The sequence below is a fragment of the Lemur catta genome, chromosome 2 (genome assembly GCF_020740605.2).
Source record: "Lemur catta isolate mLemCat1 chromosome 2, mLemCat1.pri, whole genome shotgun sequence".
Lineage (NCBI taxonomy): Eukaryota > Metazoa > Chordata > Mammalia > Primates > Lemuridae > Lemur > Lemur catta.
Window position 1 is genome coordinate 112,157,230 of NC_059129.1, and position 23,444 is coordinate 112,180,673.

A 23,444-nucleotide genomic window follows, 5' to 3' on the forward strand; every position below is an offset into this window, starting at 1 on the left:
CATATGCCCAGTGTGCTGCCCATGGGGCTGTCTTCTGCTCAGAGAGGATAAGTGACTTCTACTGAGGAGGATTTGGGAGAAAAGAGATTGAGATAAATAAAAGCATGGAGAGAATCTGCCAATGCTAAATTATTCCACCGGTGTGTGGTTCCTTTAGAAATGCCTATCATGGGAGTATCTTTACTTTTTTTAAATAAAACCACTGATCTCAGACATCTGGGCAGCTTATGGTTTATCCGTTTCTTAAAGTTATCTCTAAAGTAGGAAAGTCCATAAACTCCAGTTTCTCTTTGTTAAATAATTCTATAGTTAGGAAGGTCTCGCTTTTATCTAATTATTATGTCTGAACACACACACATACCCACCCCCACACCACATACACATAAATTTTGCCAGATTAGATGAATATTTTATGACTACAAGCTTTTTTTCTAAATAAGCTAAAGGCTACTGGAAATTATTGATTTTCAGTATTTTTTGCATGGGTAGACTGATTTCTTCTTTTCTTTACTAAAATGGAAAATATCTATTTACCATCCTTTGCATAATAACTCTGTATAGATTTGAACTTATTCAAAACGGATTGTCAAGATGGTAGTTAAAATCCAAGTCAATAACCTAGTATTCTGTTTTGCTTTTTGCTTTTTTAAATTAAACTTTATCTTTGCTTTTAGGAGTTTCATTCATTTAGCCAATGGGATTTTGTGAATGGGATTTTTCTTGTATATTAGACCTTATTCAATAAATAGTTAAATTAGAATGTCAATGAACCAAATCTAAGCATCTTTCATTTACTGTAGAAATAGAACCCTTTAGATAAAAGTCTGATTCTAATTTAATATCCACACATAGTTTTAAAAAGCAAAACAAACTAGTTGGTTATCAATATCTTCTACTGGAATTCTATACCTGGTATTGAAAATGCTAATGTACTATATAGTCTGTTTTGTTTCCTGTTTTTGCACTCAGTGAAGAACTAAAGTTGATATTCAATCTCAGTAAACACAGCTGGGGTGGTTGATATATTTATTTTATTCCCCTTTTGCATTTAAAAAATCAAACTTAATATTATTTTATATATGTGGTATTTTATAATAATAAATTCCTTTTGGAAGCTGGCATGGTATCATTTATATAGAGGATAAATAACGAGTTCTACAATTTTTTGCAAATTGCTTTCTCTTAAATGCAACAGGAGGTGGCTGGATTGAATAACCTTTAGCATTCCTTCTTGATCTAAATTTCTACCATTATGACTGGGGTTTTGGATATACCAACCTTTCCATTGGAACAATGAAAACTGGTTTTATTTTAAATTATGGGTTGTCAGTAAATTTTGGAACATTATAATCATTAAAGGAATCGTGAACAAGTTGCATTTTTAATATTGTGTAGTCATATACAGTGTCTGATAATTCAGAGCAAGAGATCTGGGACACATTTTTCAGGAAAGGAAGATTCTTGCTTTCTTGAATGGTTTTCCCCAGCATCTCTCTAATCCAACTGAAACTTTGCCTATAAAGTGCATTTTTCATTAAAGAAAGCAGATTAATTTAAACACTAAAACTACGGTGAAATGATGAAAGCCATTTTCTTTCTTAGGGTAAGAGAAGCACAGTTTATCTAGAGTAAACCTCAAGAGATTAATCACTGAGTTAAGGATGCAAGTACAGCAGTGTTTCTTAAACTTTGATGTGTCTACAAGTTGTATGGTGATCTTGTTAGATGCAGATTATAATTCAATAGGTCTGGGATAGGGTCAGAGATCTTACATTTCTAACAAGCTCTCTGATGATAACAATTCTACTGGGATCTCACATAACAATAACGTATTTAACTCTAATATTTGGGGGTAAGTACGGTTAATATTTTTGGCTTGAAATCTACAAGTGTTTGGAGGTCACTTTCTCTCCTGAACTTTCATAGACTACAGTATTGATGGTTAAGGTGTGTGGTGCCAAAACTAATATGTTCAGACATAAATTGTCCCTTGACTAAGGGGATTTGTTTACTGGAATGAAACTAAATTTTCTAACACATGATTTAGGCCAACTGTGTCTACAGATATATGCACATGGGTTTTGAAGTAAATACAGAATTTTTAAATGTATCCATGCTATTTAACTTTATTTTGCATGTTTCAGATGATTCCATATGAACCAGGGTCAGGCTAGGAAAACAGTTAGCTGCAGCAAGTTATATGCTTTTTAAATTTTTTTTACAGCAGAAATTTGTTTAGACTGTTTATAGATAAATGTTGTAGAAATGTTTTGTATGAAAATGGAGGCATTTGTTTATAAGGACACACTAAGTCATTCATGTAAAAGCTGAGAAGACTATCATCATTGAACTGAGAAATACCTTTTATTTGTTCCTCCCCTTGAGGTGTAGCCTCAGTGTTGCTATTGGTGATGACTATATCAGATAAGTTTCAGAGCATGGCTTATTGATAATGAATAATTCATAAACAGATAATATTCACAATTATTAAAGTATTTCAGAGGCAACATAGGTAGAACTTCAATATAACCCTAGTTAAGATTGTCTTTGTTCAAATCTAATATAAAGACCTTACTTAATTTTAGAGAGGAATTTTAATATCCATCATCATTTTACATATTTAAAAATTTAGGCATAAAAATTTGAAGTCACAGAAGTTGTCAAGAACAGAGCCGAGAATAGATTGGTTATCTCAAAATTGTGTCCTCCATAAAATTCTCCAGATAGGCTTTCCTCTGAGAGAAATACAAGTAAATTTTCCTTTGTCTTTGAGATTTATTTCCTTCAGTCCAAAACATTTATCAAGAGTCCATTGTGTGCACTGAACTATTACTAACTGTTTTGTGGGAAAGGATTTATGCAAAAACAAAACAGCAAAAATAAACTATATGGACTTTTGCTCTTGTCAAGATGAGTAATAGAGACTAGATTTACCCTTTGCCTGGAATAATTATAAAAGCAGATAAAATATACAGGACAATGGTTTTCAGATATGGAACATTAGGCAGCACAGGATAGTGATCCCTGAGAAAGAGGAAACAAATAAGGTGAGCATGATGATTGCCAAAGCTCAGTGTCTAAAGAGAGTTTTCAGGTCATAGTGCAGGGAAGGAGAATCCGAGTGGAGCCTGGTTTTCTCTCAGAGTGGAAGAGATGCAGCTGGTCATATGGGTAGCCAGAGCTCCTAAAGGTTGCAGAGTAAGGTCCCTGAACAGAGAGAGTTCTTCTTGTTGTACACAGAAGAGAGCTATTCTTGTTGTACTCAGAGAGAGCTCTTCTTGTAGTACACAGAAGAGCTCCTGAAGTCTCCAGAAGATCCCCTCAGGTCTTCAGTTGGGTATATATCAGCTTATGCACATCGGAAAACTACTTAAGGTTGGGAAAGAACCACCTGAAGCAGCACAGGCAGCAATCAGCAAAGGTTATCCAGAGTTGGGAGTAGTTCTTGTTCCTTCCAGCCAAAGCAGAACACCTCATAATTGAAGAGACGTAAGAGAGAGTACTCAAAAAGTTATCACCTCAGTAGGGAAGCAAAATAAGCCCTAGACTAATAATGACTTCTTTCTAATCCTACCTCACAAAACTTAAAGGTATATGCAGATTGCATGAGAGTTGGTGCTCCTGACCCCAATGTTGTTCAAGGGTCAATTGTAGTTTGGAATAACTCAGGAAAGCAAGGAGCTTGCCTGATATTAATAAATCTTCAAGGTGGTTGATTGCAGGCCCTCCGTTTTCTTTCCCTCCAAACTTTTCCCTTCCTTTCTTTATCAGTACAAGGTTGGAGAAAAGATTTACCTTGCGCGTATCTACTAATTGGTAATGCTAAGGTTTGATTTGTTTGTAAAGGAAGATGTCGCCTCCTAGGTATCAGAGTGGTGCTTCAACTCTAACCATGAGAAATCAACTGTTTGTTCTCAGTTATTATTATTATTTCCTTAAAGTTCTTTCTGCAATGTCAATTACTGTGCTCCACTTCCCCACCGCTGACCCCAAAGAGTGTTGCACAAGAACCTATTGATAGGGTCAGTGTGGTTTTAAAACCACTTACGGGTCCCAGGAGAAGCTTGAGTGGTTGGGAATGGAAGATGAAAACAATGCAGAAAGAGGACAGGCTTTGCTTTCTTTAAAAGTTTGTCTAGAGCTGCAACTAACAAGGAAAATCATTAACAAAATGCGTTTTATCTAAGAAGATCAGAGAAATGTTGATATTAATGATTATATTTTAACTGTTAAGATACTTTAAGGAATACAATTTTTTGTTACTATTTGGGATTTATGGGCTAATGTTAATGTTAATTTTTACAGTTTTTCTAACTCCTGTACCTTAGATCTAAGATTAGATATTCATCATGATTAAAAAATGAATTCACAACTTCTAACACAGGAAATCGTGATATCTCTAGGGAAATTAAAAATAAAAAACCAAAAAACTATTAATAACAAAAATATCTGTATCAGTAGGGTTAAGTTTAAATTTTATGCTTCCAAGTAAATTTTTAAAAGAGCTAGGCTTCAAGTCCAATGACCCAGGAACATCTCAGAAGCTTCTCTTCTTTAGGAGACTCTATCCACCCCAAATTCCAACAGTGATGCATGAGCGGTTAGAGTTTATTTAATCAAAAATGACCCAACTCATTTTATAAGGCAACTTATTCCTTATATTTATCTGTAGTTACTAACTATAGATAATATCTACTATAGATAATATCTACATAATAAATAATATCTACTATGAATAATATAATAAATATCATAAAATAATACTGTTATTAGAGTTCTAATAAAATATATATTTTATAATATTAATAAGAGAAAACATTAGAGACACCAGGATTTCCTGTGTTAGAAGTCATGAATTCATTTTTTAATTATCATGAGCATCTAATCTTACAGTTTTTACCTCAGATTTTATAGTCTGCACAGAAGCAATTCATATAAAAGTGTATTGAAAAATTTTAAACTATTTATATATATATTATTACAAATGAAGCTTATGTGGACAAATTAAAACATACTGGTGAATCATAAAGATATCTTTGTTAGGTTTTTGACTGCTTTAATTTTTTTTGATGTTTTTGCCAGGTGTTAAGGTCATCATGTCAACCAGAGGAGGGATAATGGTTGGTAAATTTGTGTGTGTGTGTGTGTATGTGTACATATATATATATATATATATATATATATATATATATATATATATGTAATTATGGTTGAGTAAAAAGGTGTGTGTTAGTTTACTTCTATATTCATACTAAAATGTTTATTAAATGCCCACTTTGTGCTAAGCAGTTTGTCTGTGCTGTACCAGTGGATGGTTAGATGGTTAGCAATTTTTTTTATTGATCCTAAAACATTCAGAATTGTCTCATTTACCGGAAGAAGTTAAAAAATAACATTATGGAATATAAGAACCTAGTGCTGAGAAACTTACAGTAGAATTAGGAGACAATACACATCAAAAGTTTTAAGGGCCTGTCAAAAACTTAACATAATAATATTTTTCTTTTAATTGAAAGTGGCCATACTCCCTATACACAGGAAGGAAAGGCTATAAAGTATGGATAGCAACTCGGTATATATTTGGATAAACTGATCAAAAGTGGAAAAAATCCATCAATGAGCTCCCAAAAGTACATGATTTGTGAACAGGAGTTTGAAGAAATTAAGTGACATCACTTAAGAGTGGAAGATGGCACAAATAAGTACATCCTCCTGCACCAATCATAAACAGTAGGGTAAGGAAGTCACATGGAATAGCAAGCTGATGAGTTTACTGGGAAAATAGGATCTGTGCTGGGAAATGATAAGAATTACAATGAGATGCAGGTGGATGGGTAAAGTGATCTAAAGAAATCAATTCAGAAACATAAAGAATTTTAGAGCAAAACAGTCCTTTACCCTGCATCTTCCCTTCAGTCATGAGGAAACTGACTTTACTAAGATTACATGGCCACGGGTGGCATTGCCACTTGGGATTAGAGCCCAGGGTTTCCTGTTTTCAGTGTTCTTTTCATATTTCCTGCTACTCTGCAAAACAATGTCCCACTGACCAAGAGCAGAAGAGACACATGAATACAATGATAATACAGAAATACTTTCTTTGGAAATTTCTATTTTAAATACTAAAAGGAAATCAATCTCTTTCCCTTCCCTCTGCCTTTTACTCTACAGACTCTGATCTTCTGAAAATTGGTCATGCCCTAACCCTTTCATTGTCCAGCTTCTGTCTTGGTGAATGTTAGTTTGGCATCCTTTCTGCTACACAGCAGGAGCAGGGTCACCAACTGGCAGCATAGGCTCTACCCCTTCTGCCTGAGGACACTCTATCACCCAGCGCCAGTCTCAGGGCAACATCCTTGGTGGTCTCCCAAAGACAGATGCCCCTCCAATCTGTTCCAAACCTCACCCTAGTTATGCTGCTCCCTGGCCACAATTTGGAATCCTTTCACTGTCATCACTCAGCAAATAATGGATGGAACCTTTGATGGTTTATAGTTCCACCCACAGTTCTGCACTGAGCAGAAGGGAGAAAGGACCAAAGAGTGTTAGGCTTTTAAAGGAGAGCTTCATTTGGCTCTGGCAGCTACTCTAATACATCTCAGAGTGCCTGTCATCTGGAGGAGGATGGGGTACCACAGTTAGCACTGCTTTCAGCATTTCTTTCTCTCTCTAAGGATCTTTAAGATTGCCCTCTACAAGGCATGGCTGGGGAAACTAGTTTAGCCTCTATCACAAATGCACAAGGTCACTACAACAGCCCTTCTAAATCATAATGTTTAAGGAGGGATGAAATATGGTCATCCTGTAGACTCTTAGTACGAGGGAATCAAATATGTCCTCTAAAATGGAAAATGAGTTAAGAGGAGGAGTAGAGAATCCCATTTTCTCAAGCCCCTGTAACCACACTTTGCACTGTCCCAGGTACATAACTCTTTGCCTTTGCGGCTTTTGTCTCCAAGGACAAATATCTACTCCAAGGGGTGTAAAGTCTCTGGGCAGGGCAGTTTTGTTTTTTTTTTTTTTTTTTTAAGAAACAGGGTCTCTCTCTGTCTCCCAGGCTAGAGTGCACTGGCATGATCATAGCTCTCTGCAACCTCGAAATTCTGGGCTCAACCAATCCTCCCAAAGTGCTGAGATTCTAGGCATGAGACACTGTGCCCAGCCTTTCTGGGAAGTTCTATTCTTCTGAATTTCATATGTATTAAATGTCATGGTTGGAAAGCCTTAGAAACATTGATAAGCTTCATATTATCATCGTTATCTTAGTTTGCCAAATAGACCTGAAATGCTATCTTGCCAATGTCATAAAGCCTGGCTGTTAGTGTGTCTCAGAAGACCTGGCTATAGTGGACTGAATAGTGGTCTCTAAAAAGGTATGTCCATGTCCTAACCCCTGGTACCTGTGAATAGGACCTTATTTGGGAAAAGGATCTTTGAAGATGTAATTAAGGTACAGACCTCCAGATGAGATCATCTGGGATTAACTGACCCTAAATTCAATGACAACTGTCCTTAAAAGATGGGGAGAACATAGATATAGAGGAGAAACACAGGGAAGATGTGAACATGGAGGCAGAGATCAGAGTTATGCAGTTAAAAGCCAAGGAACACCAAGGCTTGCCTGTAGCCACCGAAAGCAGGAAGAGGCAAATAAGGATTCTCTCGTGAGCTTCACAGGGAGGGTTGCCCTGCCAACACCCTTGATTTCAGACTTCTGGTTTCCAGAACTGTGAATGAATAAAATTCTGCTGGTTTAAGTCACTAAGTTGGTGGCAATTTTGTTATGGCAGCCCTAAAAACCTAATACGCAACATATAGAAACATGGAGAAGACTGATGGTGAATAGTGTCTGCCTCTTCTGCTGAGATGTCAGCCAGCCTGGCCCTGAAGAGTGAAACTAGATCTCACTAGAAACCTTGCAGACATACCCCTTCTCCCTGAAATTGCATTTAGTCTCTCCCAAACTTTAATCCTCAAACGGTTCGTGCTAATTCTTGCTTCACTCCCGCTCCCATTTCTCCACTCCTCCAAACAGTATTGGCTATATAATTTGTGGGGTTCGATACAAGATGACAATGTAAGTCCCCTTGTTTAAAAATTAAGTATTTCAAGGCAGGGACAGTGGAGCATTAAGCAAAGCATAGGACCTTCTTAAAAGTACAGTTCTGTTTGACTGCACAGGTTGCAGGCGCATGAAGCTGGCCCTGCCTCTTACATCCAACTACTCTGACTTTGCAAAAATCCTCATTCAATACTGAAAAATACCAGTACCCTTATAAACTATTCACACAGTCTATTTTCTGGCTTTAAGTAGAAATCAGCTTTCTTTTGAGAATAGCTTTCCCTAGATGTCCCTTCAATGTAGACTGCTCATTGTCTCACACTCTAGGGCCATTAGGGATAGCATTGACGTCCTGTGTCTCCCTAGTATTGCTGCTTCTGAACTGTTAACTATCTCTTTCTTATACCAGCCCTTGATTCACTTAGGATCTTCCTCCCTGGACATGCACCTCCTGCCCCAACTGTGTATAGTCATCCACTCAGTTCTGCATCAGTCCACTACATTCATGAAAGTGTTTTTTTAAGTCTTTGTTTTTTATCGTATAGGATCACTGTTGGTGGCTTCAATGTCTATGTAGATAGTTTTTTCAATATCTTAGTTCCCAATTTCTTGATCTTCATTCTATGCCAGTCAACCCTACCCATAGCTCCTCCATAGACCATGCCATCATTATACTTCTAAAACTTCAAAGAAAACCGTCCTATTTCCCAATTACAACTTCTTATCTTTCTATCTCTCTCATTTGATGGAGATTTGTGGTTCCTGAGTTCAAAACTGGTTTAGATTCTTCCCAGCTATTTAGCCTTATTCAAAATATCTAAACTTGCTGAGCCTCAGTTTATTATCTGAAAATAGAGATAATTATTTCTATATTGTGGGAGCATGGATACTGAATAATTTAAAAAGTCTGAGTGTAGCACCATTAGCAGACTCTAAAGTGTTAATTAAAATGAAATATTTATCTGGTTATATTTTCATATTTCGCATAGATTTTGCCTAAAGGGAATTTGGAAGTGGCAGTAGTGAAGTGGCAGACGTCATAGGCCTCGGATGGGAAGCCGGGGCACAGTATGAGTGAGCAGATTAGCGTTGAGAAGACTTTGGCCACTGATTACCACTTTCAGGAAACAAGAGGAGATCGCAGATCTTCAGTGAGAAACCAGTTTCTCAGGAAGCAGAGAACTCCTTAATTTTTATCAGCAGCACCCTCATCCAGCTAAAATGGCTTTTAAAGGGCACAATGAGACTTTAATAGTCAGGAATTTATTTTCCTTAATAAGAACCTGAAAGAGAAACTTGATAGACATTGTTTTCTGCTTTTCTTTGCAGAAAAAGTTCCCTGCATTGCATGCTGCTTACCAATCTGCTAAAATAATCTGTTAATAAATGCGAAGACAGAGATTCTGGGTGCAGATAAGAAAACTGTGTACATTCCTACCCTCTTCAAAATCCAAGATTAGATCAAAGAGCAACCTTGTGACACCTGGAGCGCAAGCCCTGGGGCGCGCACTAACCCGCGGGACGGAAAACCTGATGCAGCGTCGGAGAGCTGGAAGAGAATTGGAATTCCCCCAGTCACATCAAACAAATTCTTAACAGAACCTCACAGTCATCCCAGGGAACTGGAAGTGGCAGGCAGGGAGGACACGAGATTTGTGACGATCACCGATGATTAGTTGTGTGTTAACGCACACGCAAGCAAAAGAGCTCTCCCCAGGACGCCAGCAGGGAAGAGCCACTGTCGCGCTCGCCCCGGGGAGCTCCTCGGGGGCCGGATTTGCACCGAGAGCAACGCACCGCCTGGGAGCCGAGCTCTGCGCCTGGGGGCGGGACGCGGCGACCGCTCCCTCCGCCCCCCAGTCGCTGCCTCCGCCTGGCTGCGCCCCGGCCCAGCAGCTCAGGCGCGGCCGCATCCCCGCGCACCGTATCGGCGGCTCCGGGCCGCAGAAAGGTTGGGCGAGCCCGAACGCGAGAGGACCTGGCCCAGGCTCGGCGGGCAGCTCCGGGCGCAGCTGGTACGTACCTGGTGGACGGGAAGCCGGAGTGGGTGTCACTGGTGCGAGGATAGGGAAAGGACTTGGGGTGTCGGGGGAGACTGAGGGAAGGAAGATGTGGTAAGTGCAACTTTCCCATTTTCCGCCCCTTTTCCTCCCGGTCTGCACAAGTATCTGGGGAATTCAAAGCAGGTGCGTCTTTTGCTAGGGTGACCACACCATTTAACACGCACACCAGGGTACTTTTAGAGTGAAAGGGGGGCGCTCAGGTCAACAGGCGTAACCCGGGCAGTCTGGCCACCTGATTTTTGCCCACTCTGCCCTGAAGGTGGGCATTAGTGACCTCCTGTCACAAGTTGCCCAGCCCTTCTCTCCGGCCAGCAATGCCCTGTCGTTTCTCTTGGGCGGTGCTTTCCAAGCCCCCAGCAGCCGCGAGCCGCCACTGGGTCAGCAGAGACCCGAGTTCTAACCGGCTCTGCCAGCGTCGAGCTGTGTGGCTTTAGCTAAGTCACCCCACCTCACTGGGCTCCGTCCTTTCTTTTGATAAAATATGGGGATAGGTAGACCGGACGAATCTATGGGTCCCCCGCAGCTACTGGATTTTCCCTGCCCCTCGGTCACCAACGGGCCGCGGTGGAGGGACCCAAGTGCAAGGTAGTCTCAGGGGCTGAGGGACCTGGTGGGCCTGGGTCCTGGCTGTTGCTGCTGCCGCTTCTGCACCCCCTTGGGGACGCTCCTGAAGGTGCCTTCTAGGGAGAGATGACCCTGCCTTACCGTTACCCAGGCTGGCCAGTCCCTTCTGAGCGAGGCCCGGAAGATCAGGTCAGACCCGTGTTCTCTTCACGGGGAGCTCGGCCAGCCAAACTCCGGTCCTTTAGAAAAGTGCTTGGCATGAGCTAGGCACAGGGGAAGCACTAAAACAAACAAACTAACTAACAAACACCCAGCAGGTGGTAGTGTTATTAGCTGGAGTCTGTGGAGGCCTGGAAGGTGGGAGATTCAAGGCTGATGATCATTAAAACGTTCACCAAGAAAAAAATAAAAAACCAAAACACTTATCTATGGTTTGAATACCAGAAAGACACTGTATTAGAATTACTGAGTATTGCATTTCTCTTTGTATGTATATATATTCAAAATCTATCTATCCACTTTATCTCTTCACATGATGGCTTCCTTCTTACTGACATTGCCACGCATTAAAAAAAAAAAATCCTCCTGGGATTTAATATTCAGAAAGCCAAGAATTTGAATTACTAAAATGAGAACTGATGACCATACAGCTTATGGGTAGCATTATAATGTGGTAGGTTCTGGGTCAAGATTGGTTAAACCAGCATTTTAAGAACCTTGTTTCCTGTTAGCGTGTGTAGCCTGCTAGTCAGTTCCCCCTTACTGGCACTATCTCAAGAGAGTTCATTGTCTAAAAATGTGTTTTGGAAGTTCAAAGGATTCAATTTTGAAGGAAAGTATAGTTTTGAAAAAACAATTTTTTTTGGAAAAAGTTTTTAGTAATTGAATTTTTAATCTTATCTTTATCACAACTTTCTTCAACAAAATATCAAAGGCCAATGGACTACTTTATGCAGAATATTAAAAAAATGTGTCAAATTTCATTTTTGTTAAAGAATTTTTTCCTCCTTTTTAGTCAATTTTAAACATATGTTTAGATCAATGATGGATCAATTTAATTTTCCTCATAATTTTTACAATTACTTAAATTGTTATGCAGGTTGCATTACAGCATTTTTTATAACTTTATGGAGATATAATTTACATATTATAAAATTTATTCCTTAAGGGTGAAGGACTTTTTAGAAGTTTACCCTTTTCAATTATTTTTCAATAATTTTTAGAAATTTTACCCAGTTGTAAAACCATTACCATAATCTAGTTTTAGAACGTTTTCATCACTTCGTAAGAAGACTTTGTAGTCTTTATTCTCACCCCCAGCTCCAGGCAACCATTAATCTACTTTTAGTCTTTATAGATTTGCCTTTTCTGAACATTTCTTCTAAAGGGGATGATATACTATATACATGGTCTTTTGTGTGTGGCTTCTTTTACTTAGCATAATATTTTTGAGGTTCATCCATGTTGTAACATGTATCAGTATTGAGTTCTTTTTTACTGCTGAATAGTTTTCAATTGCATGGATATACCACATCTTGTCCATTTCACTAGTTGATAAACATTTGCGTTGTTTCCAATGTGGGGCTATTATGAATCATGCTGCTAAGAACATTCACATGCATGTCTTTGTGAGTACATGTTTTCATTTCTCTTGAGTAGATATGTAGCAGTGGAATTGCCAGGGTGTATGATAAATTTGTGTCTAATTTTTAAAGAAAATTACAAAATAATTTTTCTTGTAGAAATTGTATATTTACAAAATGTAAATATATAAAAAACTCTAAATTCTAGAGAAATATATGTTTCTTACTGGATCATATGTGATTTTATAAGTATATATAGAGTTGGAGAGGAAATACTGCTTTCTTTTGCATTTAGAGCTCAAGTACAGCAAACACTTTTGAAAAAAAGATTGCAATATCTCTCAGAAATGAGATTTTTCTTGCTTAACTTTTTTCATGCTAAATGAGAGTGAATCAAGCTTAATCAAGACTAAATTTCCTTTAATGTCCATTGAAAATAAGGAAAAATGTAGTTTGAAAATTATATTTTAAGAAGTTGATTAGACTCAGCCCTGAATGGCTTGACAGTAAATTCAGTGATTTTTCCATTCCTTCAATCCAAAATTTTAACTGAGTTAGAAAATAAAAAAAAAAACACCCTTTGTGAATATCAAAAACAAACTACAAAATATAAATCCTATGATAAAATAAGCTTCTGTAACCATGATGCCATGCAATTCTTTTAAGTAATAATTAAACATATTCTGTTACCAGATGTGGGGATCTAAGGCCCAAGATTAAGTGATTTACATATATAAAGAAATCACATATTTGGGGTAAATCCAGGGCTCTGCTTTCCTGTTTAAAAACTTCTCCCATTAATGCCATTAATGTACATCCTAAATCCTATTGATCTCAGACATTTTCATATACTTTATGTCCTTTTTATAAGTCATTATCAGTTACTAACATTATGTAAAAAGAACTCTAGGTTAAGCATTTGAACATACCCATAAAACCAAAAGAGGTTATTATTTTTTCTTTTAATTAGAGGTATAACTCATTTTGGGAAATCAAACAGATATTCTACTTTTTACTTAAGTGAAATATACTTTTTGTTCTAGCTCCCAATGGCAAATAGCAGTTTTATGCATCTGCACAAGTAAGGAACATGCTATGGATTTTACAGGGCAGAGTGAATTTGTGTCCTCTAGTCACTCCTAGTCTTAAAAATGTGATAGTGTCCAAGAGTTGGGTGCTTGGTTGGAGAAGAGAATTTGGAGATATCTATATAAAAATGAAATAATTCAGATTTGCATATACTCCAGAACAGGAGAAGGCAATCTCACCCAGAATCCTGGATCAATTAGAAATAGGATTTCTCAGATTGGAAAGAGGCCAAGGGAATGGGGCTGCTTTAAGACCATGTGGTCTGGAGCCAAGACAGTTTTAGTACTTGTTTGAGGGAGAGAAGCAAAAGCATTTACAGACAGTGTGAACAGAGCTAGATGGCTTCCTGTACCTCCTGGACTCTCCCTTCCTGCAGGCACTACTTCCTTTTAAGCTTTAAGATCTGCTGTGCTGATGAAAGAGAGTCCCCATCCCCATGGGGATGTGGGGATAAGCATGGTTAACTGTAGGTTTTCATTCTATGGATAAAGGAAGACACTGAAGAAGTCCAGTGTGGTAGCTTTGGGAATGAAACCGTGGAAGACAGGAAAGAATTAATTAGTCTTCCCAAGTGTGCTTATATTTTACTAATCATAAAGTGATTTATTTCTAGACTAAATTTTGTGGGTTGGGCTAATACATCTCAGAAGAATAAAGCACAATTCTTAAAATCTCTGTGTGTATGTGTGTGTGTGTAAATAAGGATGTCTTACAACTCATGCAGTTATTAATACATTAGTTTATTATGTTAATTTTAAAAATTGAGAATATTGATACTTCTATCAAAGAGCCTCTGGAGCCAGGTCTAACTTTAGATCTCAAAATGCTGAAATAACTCCCTCTTGTGTTCCTTTCCCACAGAGGTCTTTAAAATCTAATAAAAAGCCAGATTATAGGCATGATGGATTTTGTACACTCCGAGGGTTTGTAAAAAGTCTATCAAGCCAAAAGAAGAAGTTATAAAGACCAGGTCTTTCACAGAAACCACTCTGCCTCTCAGTTCCTCCATCCCTGAAGAAGGGTGTCTGTCTATCATCATTCTGTGCATTGCAGTGAAGAAGCAGAACTTTTCACAGTAGTGAAGAGTAAGAAAAACAAACAAACAAACAAACAAACAAACAAACTCTCTCCATGTCTTTTTAACATATCATGAAGCTGTTTGTATGTGTTTATAAATGTATACTCTTGTGACTCTCCAGAGGTTGGATTTGAGTGGTATTGGACAAACTGCTGTTGTAGTTTAAGCAAGAGATGCTAATGAGTGAGTCAGGGCAGCGGAATTGGGGATAAAGAAGAGTATTCAGGTTCTAGAAATATTAGGGCCTGCAAATGATTTGGTTTGATGACAGTTGGGATATGAAATTAGGAGAGCTGAGAATGAAGACTGCTTCTCAGATTCTTGGCTTGGGATTGAGAGCTGGCACTATTTATAAACATGGGAATATAAACAATGGCGGCATATTTGATGGGTATACTGGGTTGGGTAGTATCTCCCCAAAATTCATGTTCTTCCCAGAACCTCAGAATGGGACCTTATTTGGAAATAAAATTGTTGCAGATGCAATTAGTTAGGATGAGGGCATACTAGAATAAGGTGAGCTCTTAACTCAATATGACTGGTTTCCTTATAAAACAAAGGGAAGCGACACAGAGACAGAGACACATAGAGGGAAGACAAACATGTGACATTGTAGGCAGAGATTGGATTATGCAACTACAAGCCAAGTGATGCCAAGGTTTGCTGGCAACCACCAGAAGCTAAGAGAAAAGCATGGAACAGATTCTCCCTCAGAGTCCACAAGAATGAACCAACCCTACTGACACCTTGATTGGATTGTTGGCCTCCTGAACTGTGTGAAAATAAATTCCTATTGTCGTAAGCCACTCGGTTTGTGGTAATTTGTAAGAGCAACCCTAGGAAACAAATATAGTAGGTATCAAGGAAGATGTGAGTAAAAAACAATTCAGAGGTAAATATATCCAAGAGGCTGTTGTATAACAAGATTTAGTTGACACTGGCATGCGCGAGGTAATGGTATAATGATGAGACCTCTTATGAGACCTCCTATATAAAGCACATAGATTGAAAAGGAAAGTGGGAGAAAATGGAAGCCTGAGAAATGGGTGCCCTTGGAAGCCCCAAGAGGAGGAGCTGGAAAGGGCATTGCCATAGCAACAAAGGTACGTAAAGCTTAACAATGTGTGGTGTAATCAACAAGTCATAGTCAAAAGAGAGGATTACAGGAGAAGGATTGAAAAGACTTTTGATTTGACAAGTAGAATGTAAGGGTAATGGCTTTCATTGGGAAGTGAAAGCCGGATTGTATTGAGTGAGAAGGAAGTGGAAGGTAAGGAAATGGGATCAGCCAGTGTTGAGTACTCATCCCAGGATTATAGGTGAAGGATGAAGGAGAGAGTTGGGTATGTAGGGGTCAGGACACAGGGTCAAATCCATTTTTATTTAATGTTTAAAGGAAAGCCTTACTTCCCCCTTTAGATGCCATAAAGATGTCATTAGTGTGGGAGAGGCTGAGGGTACAGAAAAGGTTAATTCGTGGAGCTGCTTTCCACAGGAAGGATTAAGGGCAGAAGTGAAGGCCTTAAGCATACAATATGTTTTCAATCTGTAATAGAAACTTGAAATTTTTTTAAAGGAGAGTAGTTATTTTTTTCTTTCCATAGAAATAACTATATGTTAAGAGGAGAAAAACTTGTATTTATTGAGCAATATGCCAGACCCCAAACTAGGTATTTTCGCATATTTCATTTATTTTTCAAGCTGTGGAGTTGGTCTCATGGCTCTGTTTTCTAGATGAGTAGGTGAAGAGAGTATCTATTTAAAGTCATTTAATAGAAACTGGCAGAACTGAGATTAGAAGCCATGTTTGATTGATGCTTAAGTCCACAGACTTTCTACCACACTAACTGGAACTGAATAAAATGCCCAGCTCACTCACTCCTGCTGGATGTTCATAACAGCCACTGGCTGAGCATGGCACACGCTCAGCTCTTGTCCTCAGTATCATTTGTAAAGACTGTTGCAAAAAAGCAATGTGATGATTTGGGCAGTGCGTTTTCTGTATGCTGACATGGTTGAAGTCCTATATCTCTGAAGTAAACCAGGCCATTTCAGATTTTTCATTCGTTTGTACCATATGGATTTCATCATATGGAAATGGGGATTGGGAAGGGAGCAGTTTTTATTTATTTTTGTCAGGAAGAGGTGGAAGAAAGTTTTCAGGGAAAGTGAGGAATGCTTTCCTGACAGTGTAGATCTGGGTCAGCTCCCTAAGATGTTTGTGGACTTTTGCCAAACAATATTAAGCTTCAAGCAAAACCCAGCATAGTTTGTTCCAACTCTGAGAAGTTTGTATTTTGGATTCTAGGTTTGAATGCTTTGAAAGGAACAATAAACCTTTCAGTTTTATCTGAAAAACTTAAGGAAACAAATCAGTTTTTTACTCATAGATTTTTATTTTTACTGAGCCTTTAAAAACATGTTTTAATTTATTCTAACTTGTTGAAAACTTTTCATATTATCTGTCAGTAGTTATTATTGGTCTTAATTGTCAATTGATTTATTTCCTTTTTGTAGATTTTTTTTCTTCAATGTGATCTACACAAAATATGGATTAAGTATAATGACAATAGTTTAGGTTATACCTAAGGACTTCTCAAATTATTTCATATAAGGATTGTTAAAGATTTACTTTATCAGGTAAATTAAAATATTTTTAATTTTAATTCTAACAGTCATTTATAATTATTTCAATATTGAGTATCTTCTAGTCTTTGTACATTTCTAAGGATATATTTTTACATTAGTGCAATAAGGATGTATAGTTTGCATCCTACCTTTTTCCTCTTAAAATTACCATTGCTGGAATAAAAATGAGTAGGAACATCAAATTAAAAAATAAAAGAAATAACATTTTTCTTTATTATGTATAGTGTCCTATAGAACAGTTTTTGGCTAGATAAAATTTCAGACCTTAAGGGTATGAAATAGAGCATTTTCCAGTTTGCTGAAAGACTACATTCTAATTTCACTGTACCTTGTGGTAATCATTGATTTAACTCAGAAATGAGAAAACAAGATAAAAGAAAAGCATACCCAAACCATTAAAATACATTACATTAGCAATGTTTAAATGAAGAATTCAGTTTTTCAAGGAGACGATATGTACTTACTATTATAAATTGTTCACCAAGAATCACAGATATGAAAATATAGTCAAACAATTACTTTTTTAATTTCAATCTCATCCTTTTGTCAACTCTTTATCATTACATGATAATGTGTTATTCTACATTTCATTTTCTGGGCAACCAATGTTTGCCACTTAAAATAACATATTTTAAACTTTCAAATTTTGAAATAGTGTTTTTAAGATAATATACATTGCAATGAAAAACAGAAATTTCCAAAAAATATTAAGAGAAAGTAAGGTCTATTTATATTTGGTTGGCCCACCAACTAGAAGTAATCATAATAAAATTATTATTTGCATATATGCAGCTTTTTTAAAAAACAAAATGATATCATACCACATGTGTTGTTTCCCAGATAATAAATCAACTTAATATATCTTTCCATTTTATTAAATTATAGTTTTTAGTGGCCGCATATGCTCTATTAAAATATTTAACTAATTTTCTGCATATACACAGAATGTTACTAAATTTGGTTTTATAAAAAATATCATAGCAGATAACTCTGTGCATAATTTTATACACTGTATATACCTATCTGATTAATTCTTTTAGATAAGTTTCTAGACATAGAATTTTTGGGTCACTGGATATTAATTTTTTAAGACTATTGATATATTTTACAAATTTCTTTTCAGAAATCCTATGCAATTTACATTCAAACTAACATTTTTACTAAATACTAATACAGCTCCAAAAATTTAAAATTTAGAAATCAGCAGGAATGATAACTCATATTTGTATTTCTTTGGCAATGAGGCTGAATGTTTTTGGTTAGCCAACCTGTTTATTGAGTATTTTGGATTTATTTTTATGAATTGCTCTTTATATTCTTTGCCTATTTGCTTTTTATTTATAAGTATATTAACTTTTTGTACATTTTTGTTGCAATTTTTAAATCAGTTTTCTTTTCGCAATTAATTAGGGGGCATTACTTTGTAGAATACATAATTTTTTATGGCTGTCAAAGCTATCAATTTATTTTCCATAGTTTCTGACTTTGTTAAGTTTGAGAAGGCCTTTCCCACTTGTAAACATATTCACCTACATTTTCTTATAGTAAATTTGATGTCTTTTGCTTCTATTTAAAATTTTAATCCTTTGGCAATTATTTTAGTAAGGAATGAAGTAGGGATCTAACTAAAAAGTATTACTTTTTTATGGCTAGTCTTGTCTCAAATCCATGTGTACTGTAACTGTTTCCTTCCCCATGGATCTGAAATAGTATTCTCTGCCCCCTCACTCCAACACCTGCCTGGAAGCTCACCTTCCTCAGAGCTGTCCTGACTCTTGGGAAGTGCCACAGACTTTCCACCCTCATGCTTTCGTGCTGCCATTCCTGCACATGTGTGCAGGCTCTTTGACTGTCTAAGCCACCTTGATCCACACTGTCACCTACCACCTGAGCCCCAGAAGGAAAAGAGTGTCCACATCTCATATTATACCAACCAGCTTTCCTAAATTCCCACATTACCAGTTTGTTAGCTCTGTAAAATAGCTAATTTTCCAATGCTTAAAATCTCTGTGTTTATCATTATCTCTTCATCTTGTCTCTGTCTTGAAACATTTTTTTACTTTTTCTGCCTCTCCCCTGGCCCAATTCCTCCTTTTTACTCTTCCTTCAAAACCAATCCATCATGCTCTCTGGAACATCTGTTCAATCATACTAAACTCCCTTATGTTATTAACCTCCACCTTTTTCCTTAGCCCTGAAACTTGACTCTCCCCTGGGCATTGCATGACCCGGTGAGCCCTTTTTATTAGAGACTGCTTATTGTTTTGTATTTCATGAATCTCAGAGTCGAGAGTGGTGACACATGCCCTCCATACACCTATGTGCCACCTCTAGGCCATTATTTCTCTACCCCCTTATACTCGCCCCTGCTCCTGTGAGCCATCTGGCTGTACTATCCTCTACAATTGCTCATTTCTATCATCTACACTGACGGTCTACCACCTAACAAGCCCCTCCTTCACTGAACACTCCAGCAACTGGTGTACAGTCATGTTTTCTCACCCATCTCTTGTCCTAAATCTGAGTGCTTTCGTATTTACATCCAACACTATGACCTCTCAGTTCCTTGACCTTCATAACTCCAGTGACATTCTCTTTTACTCCTCATCCAACCATTTCTGTAGCCACACCCTAGACTTGTTATCATACAAAAATGTTCATGTCCTAAAATCTCAAGTTCAGAAACTCTTTGGAAATAGCATCCTATGTCCTTTTTTTCATACCAATCCAAGGATTTACACCTACACTTACCCTTTGGCTTCATTGGGATGACTAATTCTTTGATCCATCTATTGTCATTGTCCATGTTCTTAGTGCTTGGAGTAAAATGTTTCTTTGTGGCTTCCCTGCTTCCATCTACACAAGTAAATGGAAGAGTTACAAATTCTGTGTGCTTCTGGCTGATCCCTTTCCACCCTTTTTCATATAACCACAGCAACCTCAGAGCCTCACCACCACCAGCCTTGAGTCTTCCATGAACCTCATGACCCCTTCTCTTTTTGTTTTTGTAAATCACTGCAAGAATCCCCAGACTTCCACGTACCATGAGCAACCATCCTGGTTTTCCTGGGACTAAGGAGTTTCCTAGGATGCTATGTAAAGTAAGCCCTTGACGTAAAGACTGCACACTTTTGAAATTTTTGGAAGTCTGTATTTTCTTTTTGCAAGTCACCTGTCTTCATCTTCATTTTGAAGCATTAAGCTACTATTTTATCTAAAGTATGTGGTAGCTTTTACTGTTCCTTTTCTTTCAATATGACCCTTTAAATATATTGCACATTGAGAAACTCAGATAACTAAGTATATTAGTTAGGTATATTACAGTTATCCATGATAGAAAATCCATGTTGAATTGGAATTAAGGAGAAAAGAGGAATTTGTCATGTTTATGTAACTGAAACCAGCCTTCAGTCACAGCTTAATCCAGAACTCAAATGATTTTACAAGGACCCAATTCTTCTCTCCTTCAACTTGTCTTCATTCTCAGGCTCCAATTGGTGGCAAAGCAGCTGTCAACTGTTCCAGTACTAATTTCTCAAGTATAGATTCTAAGTAAAAAAGTGTCTTACTCAGTAGCTTTGGCACTAATCCTAGGATGGACGCACTTGCATTATAAACCCATTCTTGAAGTAATTGGTATGGCTGGGAAAATGTAATAAGCCTGCTGGGACAGATTTGAGTAATACCCAATTCTGTACCAGTCACTATGACCTGAAACATTTGGATCTTTTATTTGTCAGTCCAGGTATTAACTTCATTCTTGGAAACAACTGAATCCCATGGAGTGTGAGTAGAAGAGGGAAGGCTTTTCAAAGGGAGAAGTGTGTTGGGCAGGCAAATTGCTTACCACCATCATCCAAACTGATGACAAATGGGTTAAAAACAAGAGACATAAATAGGCTCTGATTAAACCTGTAGGACTGTCTTATGTATAAAAACTGTAAAAAATTATTAATATATAGGATTTTATTACATTATTTTGACTGAATAGCAGTATTTTTAATATCTTGATTTTTGACTGTATTCTTTTCAGCTGAAGTTGCAAGGTAAGCCTTGTATAAATAAATTCTGTTCAATATATTCTCTTTAATCATCTTTAATGGATTTTATTTCAAATTATCTCTGATCAAATAATATTTTGAAGAGAAATAATAAATAAGAAACAAGGGAATCTTTCTCTTTATATAATTATTTTTGCAGCTAATATTTAAGAAAACATTAACACATGATTTGGGAAATAATAGTTGGGGAAAACAATCACCAAACTAGAAATTAAAAAGCTTTGTTGTGCAGCCAACTCAGCTTTTAATTAGTCATGTGATTCTGGAGAAGTCTCTTAATTTCTTAAGATTTCAGTTTTTTGTCAACATGATTACAATAGTGTGAATAATAGGATTTCAGTTCTTTATTATGAAATCATTACAGTGAAAAAAGTACCTGCATTATTCTTAATAGAGTACATAATTTCATATTGGTACTACATGTGCCCATTTATTTTCAAGTTCATGTCTTTGCGTAGTTATAGAAGTCCTTTATCTAAGACTTTAATGAACTCTGGAACTTAGTACATGCATCCTTGAAATGAATAGTTAACTAAGTTCAAATGAACAAATGTCTATTAAAAGGAATTCTCCTGGATACAGGTTATTTGTTTTTAGTGATATAGTGCATATGGAAGTGAGTGAGACTCCATCTTTTCCATAAGAAGCTTAGAATTTTATTTGTTTAGGGGTGGGGAGGGAATATAATACATACAACTGTCCTTCAAGGCAGACTGTAACAGGTGCCATGAAGGAAATCAAAGGTGTTCAGGTGTTTCAAAGAAGACAAAGATAAACTTTGAGGCTAATCAGAAAGACTTTATAGAAGATGTGGTAATTAGGATGGTCCTTGAAGGAATTTCAATGAATGGGTAAAGCATTCCTGATTGAGAGAACAGCATGAGCAAAGGTACAAATACAGAAAAGAAAGAGACAGAGCTGTGTAGAGATTTAGGGACTGGGCAGAGATAAAGGTAAGACAGATTGAGACTGTAGGAGAGAGTCTTAAGTGCTGGGATGAAGACTTTGAATTTAAATTTGTAGCAAGTGGGCATCCTTGAACATTTTTGAGTAGGGAGTAATATAATCCACACTGTACTCTTTAAGTTAAAAATTATTTTGACAGGCTGTCTGTATGTTAAATACAAGAGTAACATACAATTAAAAACAGAAGAAATGGTTATTAACAGAATCTGTAAAATACTAAAGAATTTTGGTTTACTGATGATTCAGTATGAATTGGTCATGTCAAGTGGTTATCCAACAGGAGTAGTATGTTTTTCAACTGTACAAATAGTAGTATCTTATCTAGAACAGAGGAAGTGATGGCCTAATTCTGTTCTTCCCTGGTCAAATTGTTCTGAACATTTTACTCCTATAAATAAATACACACACACATTGATTAGGATGATGAGTATTGCAGAAGTGATAGAAGGAATAGTTATGAAGTGGAGAGATTGGAGAATTAAACATTTAAGAAAGAGGGCATGGAAGAGTATCACAACATGATGTATAAAAAGAGAGAGAGAGAGAAAGAGAGAGAGAGAAACAAGCCTAAGCTTTGGAGTTAGATCTGAATTTAAATCTAAGGTCTGCTCCTTACTAGCTGTATTATTTTGGGGAGATCACTTATCACTTTGCAGTCTTAGTTTCTTTTTTTTGTAGGCACTATTATTAACTTGCAGTTTTATTGTCATGATTAATGACTGTGAAGTGATGAGCACGTTTCCTGGCATGCAGTACACTTTCATCTCTGTGACCATTATTTTTATTTGAAGGACCATGTTACATAGATCGGGCTTTAGACTAGTCCTGTGAGGTACCTCAAGAAAGATTTTGGAGTAATATTGGAGAGAGAAAGATTTTTTACTTCAAAACAAAAAAGATGTGATTAGGGTTAAGCTGCAATAAAAAAGTAATGGTAAGCCTAAGTGGGTAGAACTTTCTAGTTTAGATGTGGTGGTGGTGGGCTAGAGCCAGGACTATATATATCTTCTATGTGAAAGTGAAGAAATCCCATCCCTCCTTAATATAATCTAGGAGGGATTTCCAAAGAAAAGGGCTTCTCACACTTTTCCACCAAAGAAGTCCCAGAATTTAGAGGCATAAGTCAAAGTGCTCCATAGAAAACAGTTTCTTTAAAATTTCATATTCATCTTATAAATTTATATAAATTTTATATTCTATTTTATAATATGTCTGTTTTGTTTTAACATGTAAATAGATCTTTAAGATATAAACTGTCAAGTAAAATCACCTAGATATACAAAATTTATCACGTGGTTGTGAGTATTTTTGGCATTCACAAGAGTATTC

General features: G+C 36.9%; 1 protein-coding gene across 2 annotated transcripts in view; it reads left to right on the forward strand.

The window, feature by feature from the left end:
- The first annotated feature begins 9,591 nt into the window (after positions 1-9,591).
- Positions 9,592-23,444, forward strand: part of PKIB (cAMP-dependent protein kinase inhibitor beta) — a 105,178-nt gene continuing 91,325 nt past the window's right edge. For both annotated transcript variants that reach the window (XM_045542307.1, XM_045542305.1), the window contains exon 1: positions 9,592-10,077. Coding sequence is in view for 1 of the 2 variants with exons in the window: in XM_045542305.1 (XP_045398261.1) it covers positions 9,731-10,077 (347 nt within the window). In the remaining variant the exon portion in view is untranslated. The remainder of the gene's footprint in view (positions 10,078-23,444) is intronic.